The 20,229-nt window shown below is 40.2% G+C and overlaps 1 protein-coding gene across 5 annotated transcripts in view; it reads right to left on the bottom strand.

Annotated features, from left to right (window-relative positions):
- LOC111872959 (histone acetyltransferase KAT7) overlaps positions 1-20,229 on the bottom strand; it is a 441,373-nt gene that overhangs the window by 332,430 nt on the left and 88,714 nt on the right. For 4 of the 5 annotated variants that reach the window (XM_023867286.2, XM_023867287.2, XM_023867288.2 and 1 more), the window contains exons 1-2: positions 4,914-5,018; positions 2,034-2,850 (exon numbers count right to left, since the gene is read on the bottom strand). In XM_023867286.2, coding sequence (XP_023723054.1) covers positions 2,034-2,850; positions 4,914-4,931 — 835 coding nt within the window. In that variant the 5' untranslated portion in view covers positions 4,932-5,018. Of the gene's footprint in view, positions 1-2,033; positions 2,851-4,913; positions 5,019-20,229 lie in introns of those variants that run through there. The other variant, XM_033754896.1, reaches the window with a different exon arrangement.

Here is a 20,229-nt window from a genome sequence, read left to right as displayed (position 1 = left end):
AGACACTTAACTAAGGATTCCAAACGAACATGGTTCATATATTGTTTTTCATTAAGAACTCAAACTTTGTGCATACTAGAAGTAACATTTACCATCTAACTAACTAACTAACTAACTAATTAACTAACATATAACCACATAATAAACCTAAGTGAGTCCAATCTGTCATGTTTATGTTGAAACAGTTTGATGAAAACACAAGGTACCTCACCAACACTCTTTTCAGTTTATGGCCATTTTTCACATGAGTGGTGTACTGAACTATCAGAACTAGGGAATTTGGGCAGTTGACATCCTCAATTCTAAGACTATGTCAATAGTAAGGCACACCTTTGATCTGATTCAGTAATCAGGAAAAAAAGACGCTATCAAGCGTCAGACACATCCTTGATTTCATTTTAGTGCTGTATCCTAATGGGATCATTTCTAAGATACTGTAATGTGGCAATTACCTATAGTATCTGGGGTTTGAAACTTCACGTAAAAATTAAAATACACCAAACTGTAGCACTAATCATATCCGACAGCAAACTGAGACAGTAACTGAATGCTTAACAATGGTATCAATACCCACCCCCAACTCCCCTTCCCAAGTTTTAATATAAGTATTAAGAAAGGTTCAGAATGCAACAATGAGCATAGGTGTAACAGTGAATGCTGACTGAATGTTAGTCAATATTAAAACTGCTTTGTATTTTCGACCTCCAAGCCCCATCTGGTACTTCATATACTGTACATGTCATATTAGTTTGTTTGCACTCTGCGCCTCTTTACTGATACAGAAAAAAATCATTTTTCTGAAGACATGTCACCAAGTGCAAAGTTTCTTGTATTTAATATTTTCTTCTGCACTGCACCATGCAGTAGAATCAGGGTTGTGTTTTGGACATCATTTGCCTAACTTCTGAAGTAGAAAAAAATCAATAACTTTCCTTAGTCTGTCTCTCGGAAGGAACAGTTCCTGTATTCACCACTTTTATGCAATGTGCCAGGTGAGGAGAAACAGCGTGGCATGGATGTCTGCACTGCAGTTCCATGAACAATTTTTGTTGTGCTTGGTGATCACTTACATTTGTCTCTAGGCTCTTGGAAATACATGCATGTCACTTTGTGATCTTCGGAGTATATTTCATTGAAATGGTTACTGTAAAATATATGAAGTTGCTGTCATAGTCCAAATGTTTTTCTTATTGGGGGGGGGGATAAAGAAACTGATTTTGACTTGTACCCATGTAAACAAAAGGAAAATTAACAATTTTCCTATGATTATTTCTCAAATTGGAAATTTGTTTCTATTTACTGATTTTTTTATACTGCACTGTTTCGAAAAAATTGGGTGGGATGGACAGACACACATTTATCTCTTACATACAGATGTATATAATGCCTTTGATTTGTTTCATTCTGGTCCGTCACATTAATAATTACAAAGACAAAAATAACACAGTCTAATGTGACTATTTAAGTTTTAAGTTTCATCATTTGAGGACTCGCCACCCTTACATCAATACTTTTTCGGAAACTACTATTACAATAGATGTTAATTATATACACATATAATGTCTGAAATGCACAGTGTTCACAGTGTTCAACCTTTCACATTCACAGCAGCCTTCCTGGTGTTAAAACTTTTTAAAAAATTTTCTAGTTCAAGCCTAAAATTTTCTGAACCATACAGGTTCCTGTCAATTCTCCTATTGTTATTCTTGGAGGTGGCTGATCCTGTGCTGCCTGTCTATCTTGCGAAAGGAGATTCTTAATATTTCCGTGTTTATTCGTGGCCTACCGTGCTGATAAAACTTAAATAGTCACATTAGACTGTGTTATTTTTGTCTTTGTATATAATGCCATCTACCAAGCCTAGATGATATATAATAGAGGTTTATATGGCCAGTGGCTAAGAAATTGTTGCAATATGTGTATGTACTTTAGAAGTGCGAAGTTAATTCTGCCATTCAGCTTAAATTTTTACCCCACAAATGAAGACAGAAAGAAATCATGGACTCTCACAAGGGTGCTGTTAACAGTCTTACCAGACGATCCTGATGAAGCAGAGGTAGAGGAAGCAGAGCTGGCACCTGATTTGCTGGGTGGGGTTGGCACTATTTCAGGTTTCACTGTTGCCTTTGCCTTCGGTTTCGGAGCACTCGCACTTTTTGTGGCAGTATTTTTCATGGGACTCAGCTTTGGCGGAGATGTTGTCTGGTCATCACTTTCACTGCTATTCTCGGGGCTAAAAATACTCTTCATCTTCAACTTTTTTTGTGCACTGGAGTCAGACTGTTGCTTGTTGGATGTTGCTGAAGCCTTAGGAGTTGCATCTTTGTCCGCTGTAGTCGATTTCTTGTTGGTCCCAGTATTAGAATTACCAGAACCTTTTACAGCAGTTTGTTTTGATCCAGTTGTACTACTACTTTTTGCAGTCTGTTTTGTCTGTTTTGTGACTGGTGTTACTGTAGCAGATGCTTTTGGTTTTGCCGGGGGCTTGCGTTTAGTGTTTGGTTTCGGCTGAGATTCTTCAGACTCAGATGAATAAATTGGATTTGATTTTGATGATCGTGATTTATTAGATAACTGCACTTTTTCTTTACTTTTTGCTGTCTCTGTATCATTTGTGGTGTTGCCTGTGTTGTTCTTTGTTTTGGCAGAAACTGCTTTCTTCTTTGACACTTTGTTACGAGAGTCTGAATCTGTGGATCCATGCCCACTCTTCGCTGCACTTGCTTGTGATGTGGATGAATTCTCAGAATCTGATGAACTAGATTCAGTCCCAGATGATGAAGAAGAACTGGAAGAAGAGGATGAACTGTTGCTTGATGATGTTGACTCTGAACTGGTCACGTTAGCTTGCTGGAACAGAAGATGACACTCAAAATACTGATTCTATAACTCAAAAGCGTCTTTCATTTGCTTATGATATAAATGTACAGCAGTCCATTTTACTTCAGACTTAATTAATTTTTCACCCATTGTCACAGAAACAGCAGTCTCACTGAATGTTACGGCATTGGAATTAAATCTTACTTTTTGCTAGAAAGCTAGTGAACAAGCAATTAGATGGAAGAGACCTCATTTGATTTTCCAGTTTGGTATTACAGTGAAAAATTAGGAGCCAGAAGGAAAAATTAGGAATGACTGAGATCATATAATTATTACTTTTTGTGGTTATAAAATACACCATATTTCAATGATGTCCAATAATATTTGTCAAAGTACGATGAAAGATCAAGGATATATACATAGTACTGCTCACAACATATTTGGGAGAAGCTGTTTGTGACATCCAGTCACAAAGAGAGTCTTTACTAATGTACATGTGGAGTGGTTGAGTCAGTTTCAAATCACTAGTCATGCTAATCACAACATTTCACACTTTTCTACCAAATGAAATACTTTGAACAGACCACAAACTACAAAATGAAATTGAAACATGCAATGAGTTTTACATATTCTGATTACGAACAATGAAAATAAATGTGTTATAAGGATCTAACATATGCAATTTGATAACTCCTAGTATGGAGATGACAAAAATATCTTGAACAAAATGTGAACTCATATCAATAACTTGAGCGAGCATACAGAATGCCATGATGTACTGATTAGCACACCTAATGCATATTTGGAACCTCCCACAATCCAGTATTATCAGCTTAGAGGCCAGATTATTTAATCCACGTAGTTCATAGTTTTCCTTAGCCCTATGAGGCAAATTATGGAATAGTGCTTTAAAACAAGTAATGACACCCCCTGTATTTTAGGTATGGTGGTGAATATGAAGAGTACAGTCTTCTGCATGAAACCAGCAGAAACAGGTGGCATGCAGGTGTTTAGCTACCTGCTGCTTCTGTTGGTTTTGTGCTTGACATATTCTTCAACACCAAAGACAGAGGTGACATCTTCCTACATCTTCCTACCATACTTTTCAAGTAATGATGCTTCCTTCCACATCATTTCAATTTATCATGCACAGTCATTCTGCCATTCAACATTATTTAGCCTATGCAGTATGGAAATCATCATTATACAAACTTAAACACATATCAAATATCACTGTCGATATTCAATACTAAAGCTATATCTCTGTAACAAGCTGTGAAGACCCACAGTGTTGTGAGACATCAAGGCTCTCACATTTTCTAGACAATCGATTCACCAGTGGCAGTAAGGTTGTCAGCCTTATGTGCCAGCTCTATCCCCAGGAAGATTCCTGGTACTCATTTCTGTTAGAGACTGAGTCGACCCCAGGGCCAGTGCTGCTGGAAGGATTAGGCCAATTGAAAATTCCAATGACCTCATCAGGAATCAAACCTGCAACCTTCCAGCTTGTAGCATAGTGCCTCAACCAACTACACTACTGCATACTGTGCTATATTTTATAATTGCCTCCAGCTATGATAAGAATGTACGCATATATCATTTTATGTGTCCAGTATCATGTATACACTTTCTGGTAAAGAATATTCAAGCAACGAGGAACACAAAAATAACGTATACTGCACAGGTTCTATTCTTCATCGTTCACTCTTCTAGTAATTGAAACAGCACAAATTTCGGATTTCTGTGGATTCTGAATCAAACAAAAACTGTTGTTACATAATTCTCCTGCAGGAAATGAAGAAATAATAGTATAATCAGGATAACTGGCCTTTAGATTATGTGATTAGTGGGCTTTCCGTAGCTCGTAGAGCTAATTATTTTTATAGAAATACCGTATCAGACATACACTTGTTTAATATCACAAACTTCCACTTAAATGATCCGTTTTTCATGGAGTTAAAATACTAAAACAAGTGTGTTTGTGTTTACATGTTCTGTTGTTGGTCACTGCTGAGGTGTATAAACAAGTTAGTCTGTGGCATAAACTTCATAAGGGTATTAATATTGAAACAGTACAAGATAGAACATTTCACCTTCTTTTTGGGCGTCATTTTTCTCTACATTTACGCACAAGTTAAGTCACAAAATGTAAAATAATCGTTAAAATGACAGCAACATTTAATCACGCCGTAGCCATCTTACACGCTATACCACGTGCAGTAAGAGCAGTAAGAGTATAAAATGCAGAGACCAGCACAGATGCCACTTGGCGATTCCATGGAACGTAGAGTAAATGTATAATTCTCCACTAGAGGTCTCTGTTCTTCGGTAGTTTCATATTTACATGAAAGATAGCGCCTTATGCTAGGAAGGGTGGACAGAAATACTCCCTACAGAGGGCCGGACGGGCATTGCCTAGGCCTTTTTTGTATTTACAATTATTTTTTACAATAAACAAAAGCAAAACAAAAAATACTCATTTCTAATTATCGCCCAAATCATTTGTATCACTATTACATTACTGCACATCAGTAAAGAGAGAAAATAACGGGCGAAATTGTGTCACTATAGCAATATACCCGTATGGAGAAAATTTCGTTCGTCGATATAGTGGTAAAGCGACTCTGAACGCGATTTCGCCAACTACTCACTAAGATGTCCCAGGTTCAGACCAAGATCAGTTTATGTGGGAATTGTGATAGGCAGAGTGGTACTATGGTAGGTTTTCTCTAAGAATTAATTAATTATTTTTTTAAATTGCTAGTGGGGTGGGACTAACTCCCTTATACTGCGGCCACTTGTGGCCCCTTGTACCAGCCCCAGATGATAGGTGAAGGTGATTGTGGAGCAATGGGTGGAATGAAGATTGTCAGAGGAAACCGAAGTACTCGGAGAAAACCTGCCCCAGCGCCACTTTGTCCACCACAAATCCCACTTGACCAGACCCTGGATCGAACCCAGGCCGCCGCGGTGGGAAGCCAGCGACTAACCGCTTGAGCTATGGCGCGGCCTTAGGTTTTCTCTAAGTAATTCTTTGTTTTGTCGATTGCCATTCCCCCAAATGCTCTATTTCTGTCACTTATCATCAGTAGGTTCGTACAATGGGCCACACATGACCTAAGTGAAAGGAGCTTACTCTCACAGTACCATAACAACAATAATAATAACCTAAGTAACTAACCTCATGGAACTGAGCCTTCTTGAGGAGCCGCTAATTGCGTAGCCACTCAAGAACTTACCAGCAATTTGTGGAACCCGAAAGTTCACAGGAGTCCTTCACTAATCCCTATCCTGAGCCAGATCGATCCACTTAATACTACCCCATCCTATTTCTGTAAATAGTAATAATAATAATAATAATAATAATAATAATAATAATAATAATAATAATAATAATAACAAATCGCTTATTTCAATTTATTTGAGTTCTTACCAAGAGCATTGGCTTATTACAGGTACATATTAAAATACATAAGAAATAATGTAAAGTTGTCCCTGTGCTTAATTAATTAAGAACTATACCATGAAGACAAATGGAAGAGTGGATATATAGCTGCACCATTCTTGACCTCGGCACAAGATCGAGCTGAGTGGTCAGCTTCACGCCTCGGCCGCTTTATCCCCGAGGAAAGGACCAGCGGTGCCCACTAGATAAGAGTCTGGGTGGGCCCCAGAGCAGGTCTGGACGCTGGGGAGAAGAGAATAATCTTGCCTCTGCTAGCATTTGAACCCCGGCCGTTAAGCCCATTGCCCGTCACTATGGCGACTGAACTAATAAAATAAATTAAAGGAGAAGAATAATTTAACTCGATTATACAAAGGAAACGTGTCTTCCAAGAGAACCACATTCCCGTAAACACACAAAAACAACTGAAAAATGTTATTAGCAAACTTTGATACTCATGGCCGAAGGAACATATTTTGCATTACTCGTACTTTCTTACCGGTGCTATAACACTGTGTGGGTCTTAGCCTCCTCCACGGTTTCATAACAGCAAAATTTTCCAGGGTGTGGTCGTTAACCCAATTCCCAACCTCCGCCCAGGAGGACTAGGAACTATGTCCGCTCCTTACCGTTTAACCGGTCTGGCATGGATTACTCTACCATAAGCTTACGCTGCCGACCATGATACTCGCACGTCGGCAATACTCGAGGAGGACCTTACATTACTGTTTACAGGAAACAATTAAAATTTCCGAATTAATTTCGTGTGTACCTGTACACGAAGACTACCAGAGTGATACAGTGACAAGTTCATGTTCCCCTTAAAACGCTAACGACAATACTGTGACATGACCCACGAAAGCCGGAATAGTGACGTCAGAATAGACGTTCATTTTTATGCGAAGATTCGGTAAATATAGTCCCGCGGAAACGAATACGCAAGTAACAATCGAGTAACTTCCTTTGCTATGTAACGGCGCTGTAAAAACGCCTCCAAAGTAATAGAGAGACCGTCATTTCTGTGTGGTCCGTGCTAAGTGGTTATAAAGAAGAATTCATATGATAAGAGTTAGCGAGTTTCGAGACGCCAGCCTGTCAGGATATGAGCTCGGGAGCAGAGGAACTGAATTGAGTTGTCAGTTGCAGAATAATGGCAAGGAAGGAATTACGCTGTGAAAAGAAGACTTCATGTGTGATTTGAAATGCCACTGAGACTGTTATAAATCTTTTGCCAGGATACGACTAGTGAAGACTGAGAACCCTAGTGCGTATGTAATGGTGAACTGTATAGTATGCAGATCAGCGATAGCGCTGTATTGCCCGTAGTTTCAAGTGGTGTGTATAAGGTGTCATTCAATCATCTAATCCTGAACCCGTCTATAAGTCAAGCATAACTCCTTACACGTCACAATAACAACAACAATAATAAACCTACAAGAAGCCGTTGTGTGGAAAATATATTCTAAAATCTAAAGATAATAAAATTAAATCGCTATTTGAGAGAAAGATCAAAATGATGAAATCGACTATAAGATAAACTAACTAATTTCTTTTGCATATTTTCAAGTTTAATTGAATTTGTCAATGCAAGATTATTCCAGTCAACCGAGTCGTACTCAGGCTCTGGCCTAATTGTAGCTATATATTAAGCCTTAAAACTATCCAAAGATGAGCTATTATATATGTTACGAAACGAATGGGCCCTAGAAGCTTCAGTGCCTGAGGAGATATGCAATAAATATATTACGAAAATATAGTTCACTGTCCAACATAACACTGAAAGCCGCGCTATAGCTCAAGCGGTTAGTCGCTGCCTTCCCACCGCGGCGGCCCGGGTTCGATCTCGGGTCTGGCCACGTGGGATTTGTGGTTGACAAAGTGGTCCCTGGGGGCAGGTTTTCTCCGAGTACTTCGGTTTCCCCTGCCAATCTTCATTCCACCAATTGCTCCACAATCACCCTCACCTATCATCTGGGGCTGGTACAATAGGCCTGAAGTGGCCGCAGTACAAGGGACTTAGTCCCACCCCACTAGCAATAAAAAAACAAAACATAACAGTGAGATCTTTTATGTAAAACTAGAACATCACCAATATAGTAATTAAAATAAATGTTATTAGGCTTACAAGTAAAAGAAAGAAAATTACTTTCTGAATGCTGAGTTCCTTGTAGTTTTCGAAGAACATTTGTACAGCATTAACATCCATTTGTAAACATTTGAAATCTTTCCGTTGAATCTAGATAGATATTATGATCTTCAGGAAATAATTAAAAAAACTGTAGTGACGAATTCTGACACAGGCCTATATATTGTAAGAAAAATGAAGGAAAAGGAGGCCCAGGATAGAGAAATGCGGGGCACCAGCAAAAACATAAAGTGGACGAGAGAACTTCCGTAATATACAGACAAAAGAGGGTCCATTAATAAATTTCACTGAATTTTACCAAAGTCTTAACTTTGTTGGACCGCCTCTGTGGTGTAGTGGCCAGAGTTGCTAGCTACAGATTCAGGGGTCCCGGGTTCGATTTCCGGCGTTACCAGATTTTCTGAGAAGCTGTGGGTCTGGAACGGGGTTCACTCAGCCTCGTGAGGATATTGAGGAGCTGTTTCAAGTAAACAGCGGCTCCGGTCTAGAGAACTGAGACTAACGGCCGTGGGGATCCGTTGCGCTGACCACGTGGCACCGTCTATCCGCAAAAACTTCGCCGATAAGCGGTGGTAGCTCGGTCTGTATACCTCTCTTGCGGACTACAGGCTACGAAGTTTTCTTAACTTTGTTTCAAATGAATGGAGCCAGCCTTCCCTTGATAGCACACAGTAGAAGTGGCAGCGTCATTATATAATGAAATTTGGTTAGAGTTAATTTCAATTCAACAAACGTATGCAGAGACGAAAGAATTTTTAATTTAAAATAAAAGGAGAGGTGATCGTGAATAATATTTTCAGAAACTTCAGAGATACTATTTAAAATTTAAGTAGGTCGGTAGATTACCTTTCTCAAATACAGAGACAAGCGCCGAGGGGAGAGCCATTTTTAATAAACTAAGATTAAACAAATGTTTTAGAGCACAAGAAAATATCTCAGTGCAGCTCTTCACTATATGACTTGGGACGTTCTACTCGTACAAACCGACAGACTTTGATGACTTGAGACGCCAAATTTCCCGCTTGACATGATAGTCAGAAATAGAATGAAGATTTGTAAAGACACGAAGAGTAGCCTCAGGAATGCCAGGAATAAGGAACAGATAAGAAAGAACTGGAAGTAGATCGAAAGTGGTCAGCAAACGCTTCAGCAGCAAGTTGTTGCTTTGTAATACAGCCATCACTAGATTCAATTTAGGTAAAAATGTGGTAGTAATTTTAAATTTAGAAACATGATTTCAAAAAAAAATATTTGGGGTCGGGTCCTAAAATTGTCATCTACGAATTCCAGCCAACGAAACCTGTCCATGGCGGTAGATTTAACTAGTTTACGGCAATAAAGAACGAAGCTGTAGCGTTCACATTATTTGGCTTTCCATGCATGCTACTAAAGTGACTTTTATTCTTGGTGCAGCATGCAAAATAGGAGGGAGCCTAGTGCGCGAAAGAAGAATTCCCCTGCTTGTCAAACGGAATGGCTAAATTCTTGGCTCTAATCACCGCGGACATCACAGATGGTGACTCCACTTTATCGTGGTGGTGGGGTTTGACTGCTCCTGAGACCCTGAGAGCTCTGCCGGCGGTAGCGTAGCTACTGGTAGGGTCACCCATGCCGAACAAGTCAAGGGGTAGGAGCCAGAAGAAGAGGGATACCCTGGGCCTCCAAGTTGGGGGTTGGGCATGAGGCTACCATCCTCACACCGTAAAAACTTACTTGTTCGTAAACCAAACAATCAGCCTCGGATGGATGGACTGAACAGAAATCGACATCAGCGAAGGAGCTGAGATGGTTGGAGGATGTACATGATGGTCTCCGTAAAATGAAAGCGAAAGGATTGGGAGGAAAGCTGAAGAACAGAGAAGAATGGAGGCAGATTGTTCAGGAGGCCAAAGCTCACCCTGAGCTGTAGCGCCGTGGGGATGGAAGGAGGGGGATCACCGCGGAAGTCACGTTACAGACGGACGACCAAATCAACCGAAATCCCGTTCAGGACACCTGAGCATTCTCATTCCAGCAGTGCTGTAAATTAAAACGCAGTCGCTTTGAGCTAATATGATCCCACTGAAAATATCGGCGCACACAATCACACATATATACCGTAAGTGTAGGCTTATGTAGGCCTCTGTGGTCTAGTGGTAAGAGTTCCTGGCTACATATCCAGATGTTCTGGGTTCGATGCCCGGCACTACCAGATTTTCTGAGATGTGGTGAGTCTGTGAACGGGGTCCACTCAGCCTCGTGAGGATAATTGAGGAGCTATTTCAAGAAAACAGCTTCTCCGGTATAGAAAACTGAAATAAATGACCTTGGGATTTGTTGCGCTGACCACGCCNGTCCACTCAGCCTCGTGAGGATAATTGAGGAATTATTTCAAGGAAACAGCTTCTCCTGTCTAGAAAACCGAAATAAATGACCTTGGGATTTGTTGCGCTGACCACGCGACACTCTGTATCCGCTAAAGTTGGCATTAACTTCGCCGACAAGCGGCGGCTGCTTGGTCGGTATAGTTCTCTTGCGGACTCATGCCACAGAGTTTAGTTTTTTTAATAGACTTATGTACATATCAAAACGACATGGGAACCAGAGCAACTCCTACGTATGCCTACATACACAGTCTTACAATGCACGTGATTTGGTATGTGATGAGCTGCTGAACATTACATTCTGTGCCTCTACATTGAAAAATTCGAGAGAAACTGCCTAAGAAAAACAGACAAAAATCTTATAAATCGGATATGAATCAGGAAAATTCAAATAGTGGCAGTTCTTCCAGAAGTACAGCTTCATAGCTAAGAACCCATTGCCTTGTTTCTGAAGAACAAAATTTGCCTGTCGAATATAAGGTTCACATAATGTTGGAGCAACCTGTGATAATGTGGATTTAATGTACATATTTCAAAATATGACCCAGTGGCTGCGTGGCAGTGAGTCCCAAAGTTACTGGAACATGAAGAAATTGCCATGCAATTCATGGAATTTGAGGTGATTTAGCGCAAGTTTGACAAAGAACGCTTTCTGGTGTCGCGTTGGCCTAAGGATAGTCATTCTGACCCTCAGGTAGCTGTGTGTGGCAGTCAGAGGAGGGGAAGGGAGATCACTAAGGCAGTCTGAAAACTCGCGTGCAGATGGGAAATACATAATAGCTCCTCCCTTGTTGATGTATATAGCAAGAGTGATTAAAATTCTAAAATAAAAATAAAAGAAACGAGTTCTCAGCCATCGTGATGAGTTCAAGATGCCGTGTTAAGATAAAAGTGGTCCAAATTAAAAGTGAATCCCCCACTCTCTTCCCCTATCCTCATCGAAGCTAGCTATATGGCATCTTCCACCAACGGAAGGTATAATTTGGTGCACAATGTAAGGGGCATATTAACCCATCATCCAGATCCAATGGAAAATGTACGATAAGATGGCCTTTTTAATAGAAGCAACTACAAGTAATAATTGCAGTAGTTCTAAAAAGCTTTAGAGAGGGAGAGACTTGAGGGGAAAATAAGAGGAACGTTAGATGTCGCCCTCCCCACACAAATACGTGTCTGTATACTTCGGTGTTTTAATTCGATTCAGCACATTTTTATGGCATAAAAGACATGATAATTTTTTATTGCAGCTTATGCAAATAGGCTACTCACTTCTGTCATTATTATTCTAGTTTACTCAGCTATTAAAATCATGACTCATTACCATGTTTCGAACAATTTTTCTCCCTGTAAATAACATGATGACGCCTTAAGTTTCTATTCCTCTCTCATTACATAAAAAAATACGAATAATTGATGTGGGGTGAGCAATTCATTGCCTGAGAATTCAAAAGGGGAAGAAAGAGTTCACAAAATGTTGGTTTAACTCAGTCTGTAATGAGGTTTCTGAAAGTCAGTTCTGAAGTTCAGATTGTAATGACCCTTAACGTGATCATCTCGATATTAGAACACGTGACTCACAGAAGAATTACTAGACTGAGCCACTTAACGCCGCCACAAATGTCTTACTGACAGCTTCTTACTCTTCGATGTATTTATAGATACACGTAGTTACTCAACTGCATGTGGTATATGGCGTCGAATGGAAGACTACTGTGGGCCTTCTGTTGGGAATATTGTGGAGCATCACATTATAAGGCATTATCCCGATATATTCCACTATTGGTAGAGAAAATTAACGAAAATATCAAGCTTGACAGCCAGCATCTGGTTCTGCAGTCGAAGCAGGGTGAATCGCTCGACAGTGACGTTCTATCAGTAACTTTCTAGACAACTCTTTTTCAATAAATATTTTCTTTTTAGCCTAAATTAACTAACTTCATGGACCTGAGCCCTTTTTGAGAAGCCGCCAGTTGTGTAGCTACTTAAGAACTTCCCAAAACTTTATGGAACCCGAAGGTTCGTTACCGTGCTCACAAGAGCCCTCCAATGTTCCCTATCCTGATCAAGATCAATACAGTCCATACAACCCCGCATTATTTATTTAAGATCCATTTTAATATTACCCACCCACTTACATCTTGGTTCTCCTACTAGTCTCCTTTCTTCTTACTTTTCCACCAATATCCTGTATGTATTCATCTTCGTCCCTATTCGTGCTACATGCCCTGCCCATCTCGTCGTCTTTGACTTCATCATTCTAATTATACTTTACGAAGAGTTTAAGTTATGAACCTTCTCATTATGATTTTTTCTCCAAACTCCTGTGGCTTCATCTCTATTCGGTCCAAATATTCTCAGCTCCCTGTTCTCAATAGCCCTCAGTTTATGTTCCTCCCTTAATATCAGAGACAAAGTTTCACACCCATACAGATTCACATGCAAAGTTATAGTTCTGTATACTCTAATTCTTACGTTCTTAGGCAACAGACGAGAAGACAAAAGGTTCTGGACTGAATGGTACCCGAATTAAATCTCCTCTTAATTTCCACCTGAAAAATGAATTGTTACTGTCGTTTCCAAACATGTGAACTGTGCCACATTTTCAAAAAATCTGTTGGTTATCTTTATGTCATAGTTTTGTCCCGCATTCTGGTGACGAGACAGCAACATAGTATACTTAGTCTTACCTGTGTTTACTTCTAGATCAACTTCCTTACTAGCATGAATCAAAGTTTCTGTGTTTTTCTATATGGTATTCACATCATCAGCATAGACCTCTGTTTTAGCCTACTTTGTTTATTTTGAAAAGAATGAGAGTAGGCTTATACGATCACCATATCGCCTATGTACCTGCGTATCCCCCCATATCAATTTATAATGCTTGAATCCATTCTCATGAAACTTGGTATGTATATCATTGCACCTGAGCCCAACTCAGCACCTTACTTCATAAATCCCTTCCATCAGTCTGTGTCTCTCTATGTGCATCCGGCTAAAGTTGTCAGACAATGGCTCAGTAAAAATACTACCTCGGCAATGAACACACACGCAACATTAGAAGAACTGTTCTCGCTTCGTTTTCTGTGCGGTCGTTGTCGTATCAAGGAAAGTAGGCGATTATTTTGATTCCGGAACATATTGTTTAACTATATTGTATCAACTGCTAGCGTTACAAAGTATCTAATGAAATAAAGTACAATACTCAATGTGAATAAAGATTAAGGGAGGATGTTGCACAAAGTGGTCATGCTCTCTTTAAGGTAATAACTTGCAGCGTTCTTAGAGGGGTTGTGAAATCAAGTTATCCGACAGGGGCTCAAACCGAGTACCTTCTTAATGACCAACCCGAAGGTCCTGTGTTCCTGACGGGGGATAAGCTCTTTGGGCGGTATTCGAAGTTGGGATGTGAAGGTCGTGCAATCCCCACTGCCTTCCCAGTTCCTGCAAAAACAAGAATCAACCTAAAGAACAAAATTCTCCAGTAGCGGTGTCCAAATTAAAAAAAAAAAAGAAAACATTCAACGCTGTGTACATTGATGTTGGAGGTAACGTCAGTAAGCTTATACGATTAGTTGCTGAATACTGTGATGATCAGTTCAGTTCAGCACAGAAAGGAGTAACAAATTAAAAAAAATAATAACAAACATTTCCCAAATCTAACATTCTCTTTAATATCTTAGAGAATAAAATTTTGATTTTTTACTCTCGTTCGAAAACATTTAAAATCTGTCACATTATTTGTCATACTTACTGTGACGTACCGACCCATTGCTAGGCAGCGACTCAGTACACACTTTTCAGCGGACACCCAACAATAGGAGCTGTATTCTATGTGGACCATGCTACAACGCTTTGCTAGGTAACACAATAATACTCAACAAGAGAAGACGGTGTTTTCTATGTGGTCCGACCGGATATTATAAAAAGAAAGTCTGTAGCTAGGGAAATGAGATTAGAGAATTGGATTTGGGAGTTCAGAAGCTGTAGAGTACAGAACAGTAGTCGGAAGAGAACTGGGTCGAATGTTAGGAATTGGCAGCTGCAGGACATGGCAAGAAAGGAATTAGACTGTGCCAAGAAGACGTCATATGTGAGTTGAAGTGACAGTGAGATTGTGATAAATCCGTTGCCAGAATACGACTAGTGAAGGCTGAGAATCCTAGTGCGTTTGTAACGGTGAACTGAAAGTGTGAAGAATGGCGACAGCGCTATAAGTGCCTGTAATCCCGAACTGTGTAAGTGTATAAGTGTCAATAAATCCAATTATTCAAACCAGGATCCCTTATTATTCGTCACGGAACCCCGGACACGTGACAGTACTTCATGATTTTGTCTTCAAATGTGGTGAAGAGACATGAACACATACATCGTTTCTTCTCCGTTTATTTCTAGACCAAACGTCTTACTGGAGTCTGGCACAGCTTTCGGGCTTGTCTTTTAGTAACTATTACGTAAAGGCCTCGCCACAGTTCAAGCGGTTAGTCGCTGGCTTCCCACCGCGGCGGCCCGGGTTCGATCTCGGGGTCTGGCCACGTGGGATTTGTGGTGGACAAAGTGGCGCTAGGGAAGGTTTTCTCCGAGTACTTCAGTTCCCCTGTCAATCTTCATTCCACCAATTGCTCCACAATCACCCTCTCCTATCATCTGGGGCTGGTACAATAGGCCAGAAGTGGCCGCAGTACAAGGGACTTAGTCCCACCCCACTAACAGTAAAAAACTAACCGACCAACTAACTAACAAACTACTTTTAACTACCAAACCAAACCAAATAACTAATAAATCTGCAAGCAGAATAATGAACTACCTATTTAATTAAATTAATAAATGATTGACCAGCTAGCTAATAATTAAGCAATAATCTTGCTAACTAATTAGTAGGCTAGATGACGATCCCATTAATCATTTAGCAGAGGCAAGAATGCGTGAATCCTTGCCTCCATGCCCTATACACCTCTTAGGCGCAAGGGAAAAGTCGACCCTACCGTAAGTGTCCGTAAATCATCAGAATAGATGCAAGAAAGGTGCAGAAGGTTTGGACTGTCGGTAATGATGCATGCCCTGCCAGAAAGTCTTTGTCTTGTGCTTTGTTCTTCTGGGCTCAGTCGACAGTATGACATCTTAAGATTTCGACCACACACAAACAGAAAACAAACCCAGGACTACGCAATTAGTTACTCGTTGTTGCTTCTGTCTGCGGCAGGAGGACTAAAAGACATTTATTTGCATGTAAAACCGGTCTTGTTCCTTGAGCAGAACGCACTTAACAGACCTTAAAAGACCTCGCAGTAACTGCGCTCAGAAACCCAAGTGTTTAGAAGCTTCCCCCTCCATAGTATAATGCACACAGTCATTACTAAGTCTATTAGATATTACATTCTTTAGAGTAACTCCATTAACTATTGGATATTTGTCAAATTTGCTTTGAAAATAAAAGCAGAGCTCTTAGAAATACAAGCTGACCCGAAAGTCCATCTCTCCACGTTTCCTCTGCAGTGAAGACTTATCAAGGGCCCAGACATTCCAGTTCTGAACAGGTGCATCCTGAACTACATGACTGCGAGTTCCTCAGAAACACCCAACAAAACCTGAAAGCCTCAAACACTTTTTTTTTTTGCATTATCTGCTGAGAGTTCGTGTTTGAACGCATAATTAGAAGGTCATGATTCCGTCCGAATGCTTCACCTCAGAATTTACGGGCAAGGTTAAGACGAAATATTATTTTAGTTTATTTATTCTTTATAAACATTTAACGACGCTGACAGTAACTTAGATTAAACAACGTCGCATGATAAGATACTTAATAAATAATGAATTAGAAAGAATGGGTACGGAAGTGGCTGTGTCCTGTTTAAAAATATAATTCCGGTGTTCATCTGGAAGGAATGAGGAAAATCAAGAACAGCCACGGTCAGCGTAGTAAATGTCCTAGCCGAGAGATGAAATCATGTAATTGGAGATTTTACAATAAATGTTGTCTGGTGAATATAATTTGGGTTGTTTTGGTCCGATATACGTGAAGCCAAATTGAATTTTGTATGTATTGAAAGAACAACTCATAAGAAGAAAAGATAGACACGTAATACGAAAATAGAATTAGATCTATGACTGTTCACTAAAAGAACTCTACGGTTATGCTGAATATTTAAGAGTGTAGAAGACAAAATAATGTCACGTGTTGGGTATGTGACACGCGACAAATAACTTTACACCGTATTGAATGTAGCGAATATATTCCACTCGCTCGTACAATTATACAATTCACAATTTCCTAACTACTGCCATCGGCAGTATCACAATTACTTCTCCTGCCGTAGTCACTGCCATGCACTCGATACAACCCGACTCGGCGACTACTAGATTGAAACTGCACTCGGCGACTCCTAACCACACACTCTCTTCACGCCCCTCACATACTGCTCAGCCGGCTTTTTATACCGTTCCCTGTTGCCTCGTGTCACCAGCGGTGTCCCCTTGTTACGTCACAGTGGGAAGTGCTGTTACGTCACCGCAGGAACGGATTGCTGACTGGCCTGTTACGTAGCAGCGGCAGTTACTCCGATGCCGTTACGTCACCGATGGAAGGGGGGTGTCCTGCATAGCGCAAATACGTCACCATACTTACTCACTGCAATGTTGCATCTGCAGTAATCATTTAATTTTTCGCTCTCGGATTTGGAGTTCTGAAGCCCAGGGACTGTCATCTCGTTTTGCTGTCTAGAAACATAAAAATTAGAATATACAAAACTATAATTTGCCTGTGGTTCTATATGAGTGTGAATCTTCGTCTCTGACATTAAGGGAGGAACATACAAGTAGACTGAGAGTGTTTGAGAACAGGGTGTTGAGGAGAATATCTGGACCGAAGAGAGATGAAGTGATAGGAGGTTGGAGAAAACTGCATAATGAGTAGCTTCATAGCTTTTACTCTTCACCAAGTTCAATCAGAATGATCAAGTCAATGAAGGTGAAATGGGTAAGGCATGTAGCAAGAATGGGGGAGAAGAGGAATGCATATAGAATATTGGTGAGAAAGCCAGGTAGAAAGAGACCACTAGGAAGAACAAGACGTAAGTGAGTGGGTAATATTAAAATGGACCTTAGAGAGATAGAATGGGGTGGTATCGATTGATCTGGCTCAGGATAGGGACAAGAGGAGGGCTCTTATAAGCACAATAATGAACCTGCTGGCTCCATAAAATGCTGTTCTTTTGAATAAATGGTATATCCCCTTTATCAGTCATGTAAAATATCTGGGTGTAATCTTCGATAAAAGATTACATGGAGACTGCACATACACGAAATGATTGGAGCCAAGACCAGAACTTTTATTAGAATCTACTCCTTATTAAAAAGTGGGTGTTTAAGCGCCAACATTAAACTAAGCCTCTATAGGGCCGCGCCATAGCACAAGCGGTTAGTAGCTGGCTTCCCACCACGGCGTCCGGTGTTAGATTCCGGATCTGGCCAAGTGGGATTTGTGGTGGACAAAGTGGCGCTGGGGCAGGTTTTATCCGAGTACTTCAGTTTCCCCTGCCAATCTTCATTCCACAAAAATCTCCATCGTCATAATCACCCGGGGCAGACTATAATAGGCCAATCAGTGGCCGCCGTGCCGAGTGGACCCAGTTGGACTCCACCCCGCACTAAGCGAATTAAGAAAAACTCTCCATAAGGCACTTATCAAGATCAGTAATGACTTATGCTTGTCCCGCCTGGGAATTAGCGGCAGACTCCTGATTCCTAAAATTGCAGCACCTACTAAGGAAGGTTGTTCGCAACATTAAAAATTTTCCAATGTGCACACCGGTCTGTGATTTGCACGCGGCTTTCAAACATCCGCATGTATAAGATTACGTAACAAAACTGTGCAGACTATAAGCAGAAGTCATACAAAGTCATGAAAATGAACACGTTCGCGATATAGGACAAGGCGAAGCCACACACGGAAAATATAAGAGGCTTAAACTTTGGCGGTAGTCCCTTTCAAGTGATTAAGCTGCCGTTGTAGCATAAGATACGTAAGATAGGCATGATCTGGTTTGCAAAGCCTGTACTGACAGAGGACTTTTATATAGTGCAAAAGGAAGCATTTTCAATAACATGTTATAAGTGCGATACGTACACTTGAAAGGCCAAGCATATTCCTAAGAGAAAAACTCATCTTCTCTTCAGACAAGATGTTACGTAAAGACTATGATCATAAGGGTTCAGTTGAAAAAATAAAGTTTCTGGTCATGATTCTCAAGGGGCTTGACGCCAAGACGAACTAACTGGAAGTAAACCGCCAGTGGTAAAGTAACTTTTACTTTGACTTCGATATCAGCTATGGGTTAGTCGCCAGACGGTAAGAATGCAAGCAGAGGACAATGTTAGGATGCGCTACCAAGAAACGACTGGTGAAGACATAGACGATTTTATGTGTACTGCAGTTACAATGAACTTTAATAGAGTGTGTAAATCAGCGAAGCTGTTTTAGTTACTTGTAGTTACGAGTTATTTGTATAAGCGTGAAATAAATCCATTTATTAGACCGAACCCCTATCACAGTCAATCATACACGTGACAATACAATTAAATTCCTTACTTTATGAAGTGCTTGAGATGAACTAAGAGCCTATGAAATACAATAATGAATAAACGAATGCAATTAAAACACAATTAAAAATGCATTGCAATACAAAGAAAACTGAAAAGGAAAACTAACACACTAAACCTGATCCAAACACAGAAATTGTTATCAAGAGAAACAGAGTTTCTACGAAAGGGCCCATAGGTCTGTCATATACCAATAGCAGCAATGGAATAACTCTATGAAGAATGGTGTATTAATGGATTGTTGCACTAAGATGGAATATCTTATCATTAATTTTGTTCATAATGTGACATGTTGCGTAACGGAGGACCCCTACCTCCCCAGCGGCACGAGGCGGTAACGTAGCGCTCGCGTAANGCGCGCCCCCCCCCCGCCACTCTCTCCGCTCGTGACGTCACCGCGGGGAGAGTGGCGGGTTTTATGTTTATTTACGTGCAACTTTAACAGCACACAGGCCAATTACAAAGTTACCATGAGTACACAGAAATACATAAAAATAATTAAAAAAGAAAATACAAAATATGACAGTCTATATAATGGAAATAAATTAATAATAATTCCAAGAAAAATTAAAGTTAGCGTTAACAAACGAGAAAAATAAAATAAGTATATTTCCAATGGTTATGCCATTTTGTGACGAGAAAGGGCAATACACGTACATACACTCATAGTAGTCAATAATAATAATAATAATAATAATCACTGCAAAAAACAGCTATTCTGGGAACATCACACATACTACGGAAAGTGCTACAGTGCGAAGCTTGAAGCCTGAGTGGTGAGGTGCATCACTGGTTCAAGAAAAGGAATACCAGGAAATAAACCTGTGACAAGAGATGATGATGATGATGATAATAATAAT

The sequence above is a fragment of the Cryptotermes secundus genome, unplaced genomic scaffold (genome assembly GCF_002891405.2).
Source record: "Cryptotermes secundus unplaced genomic scaffold, Csec_1.0 scaffold407, whole genome shotgun sequence".
In the NCBI taxonomy this organism is placed as follows: Eukaryota; Metazoa; Arthropoda; class Insecta; order Blattodea; family Kalotermitidae; genus Cryptotermes; species Cryptotermes secundus.
This window is presented reverse-complemented; position numbering and strand designations above follow the sequence as displayed.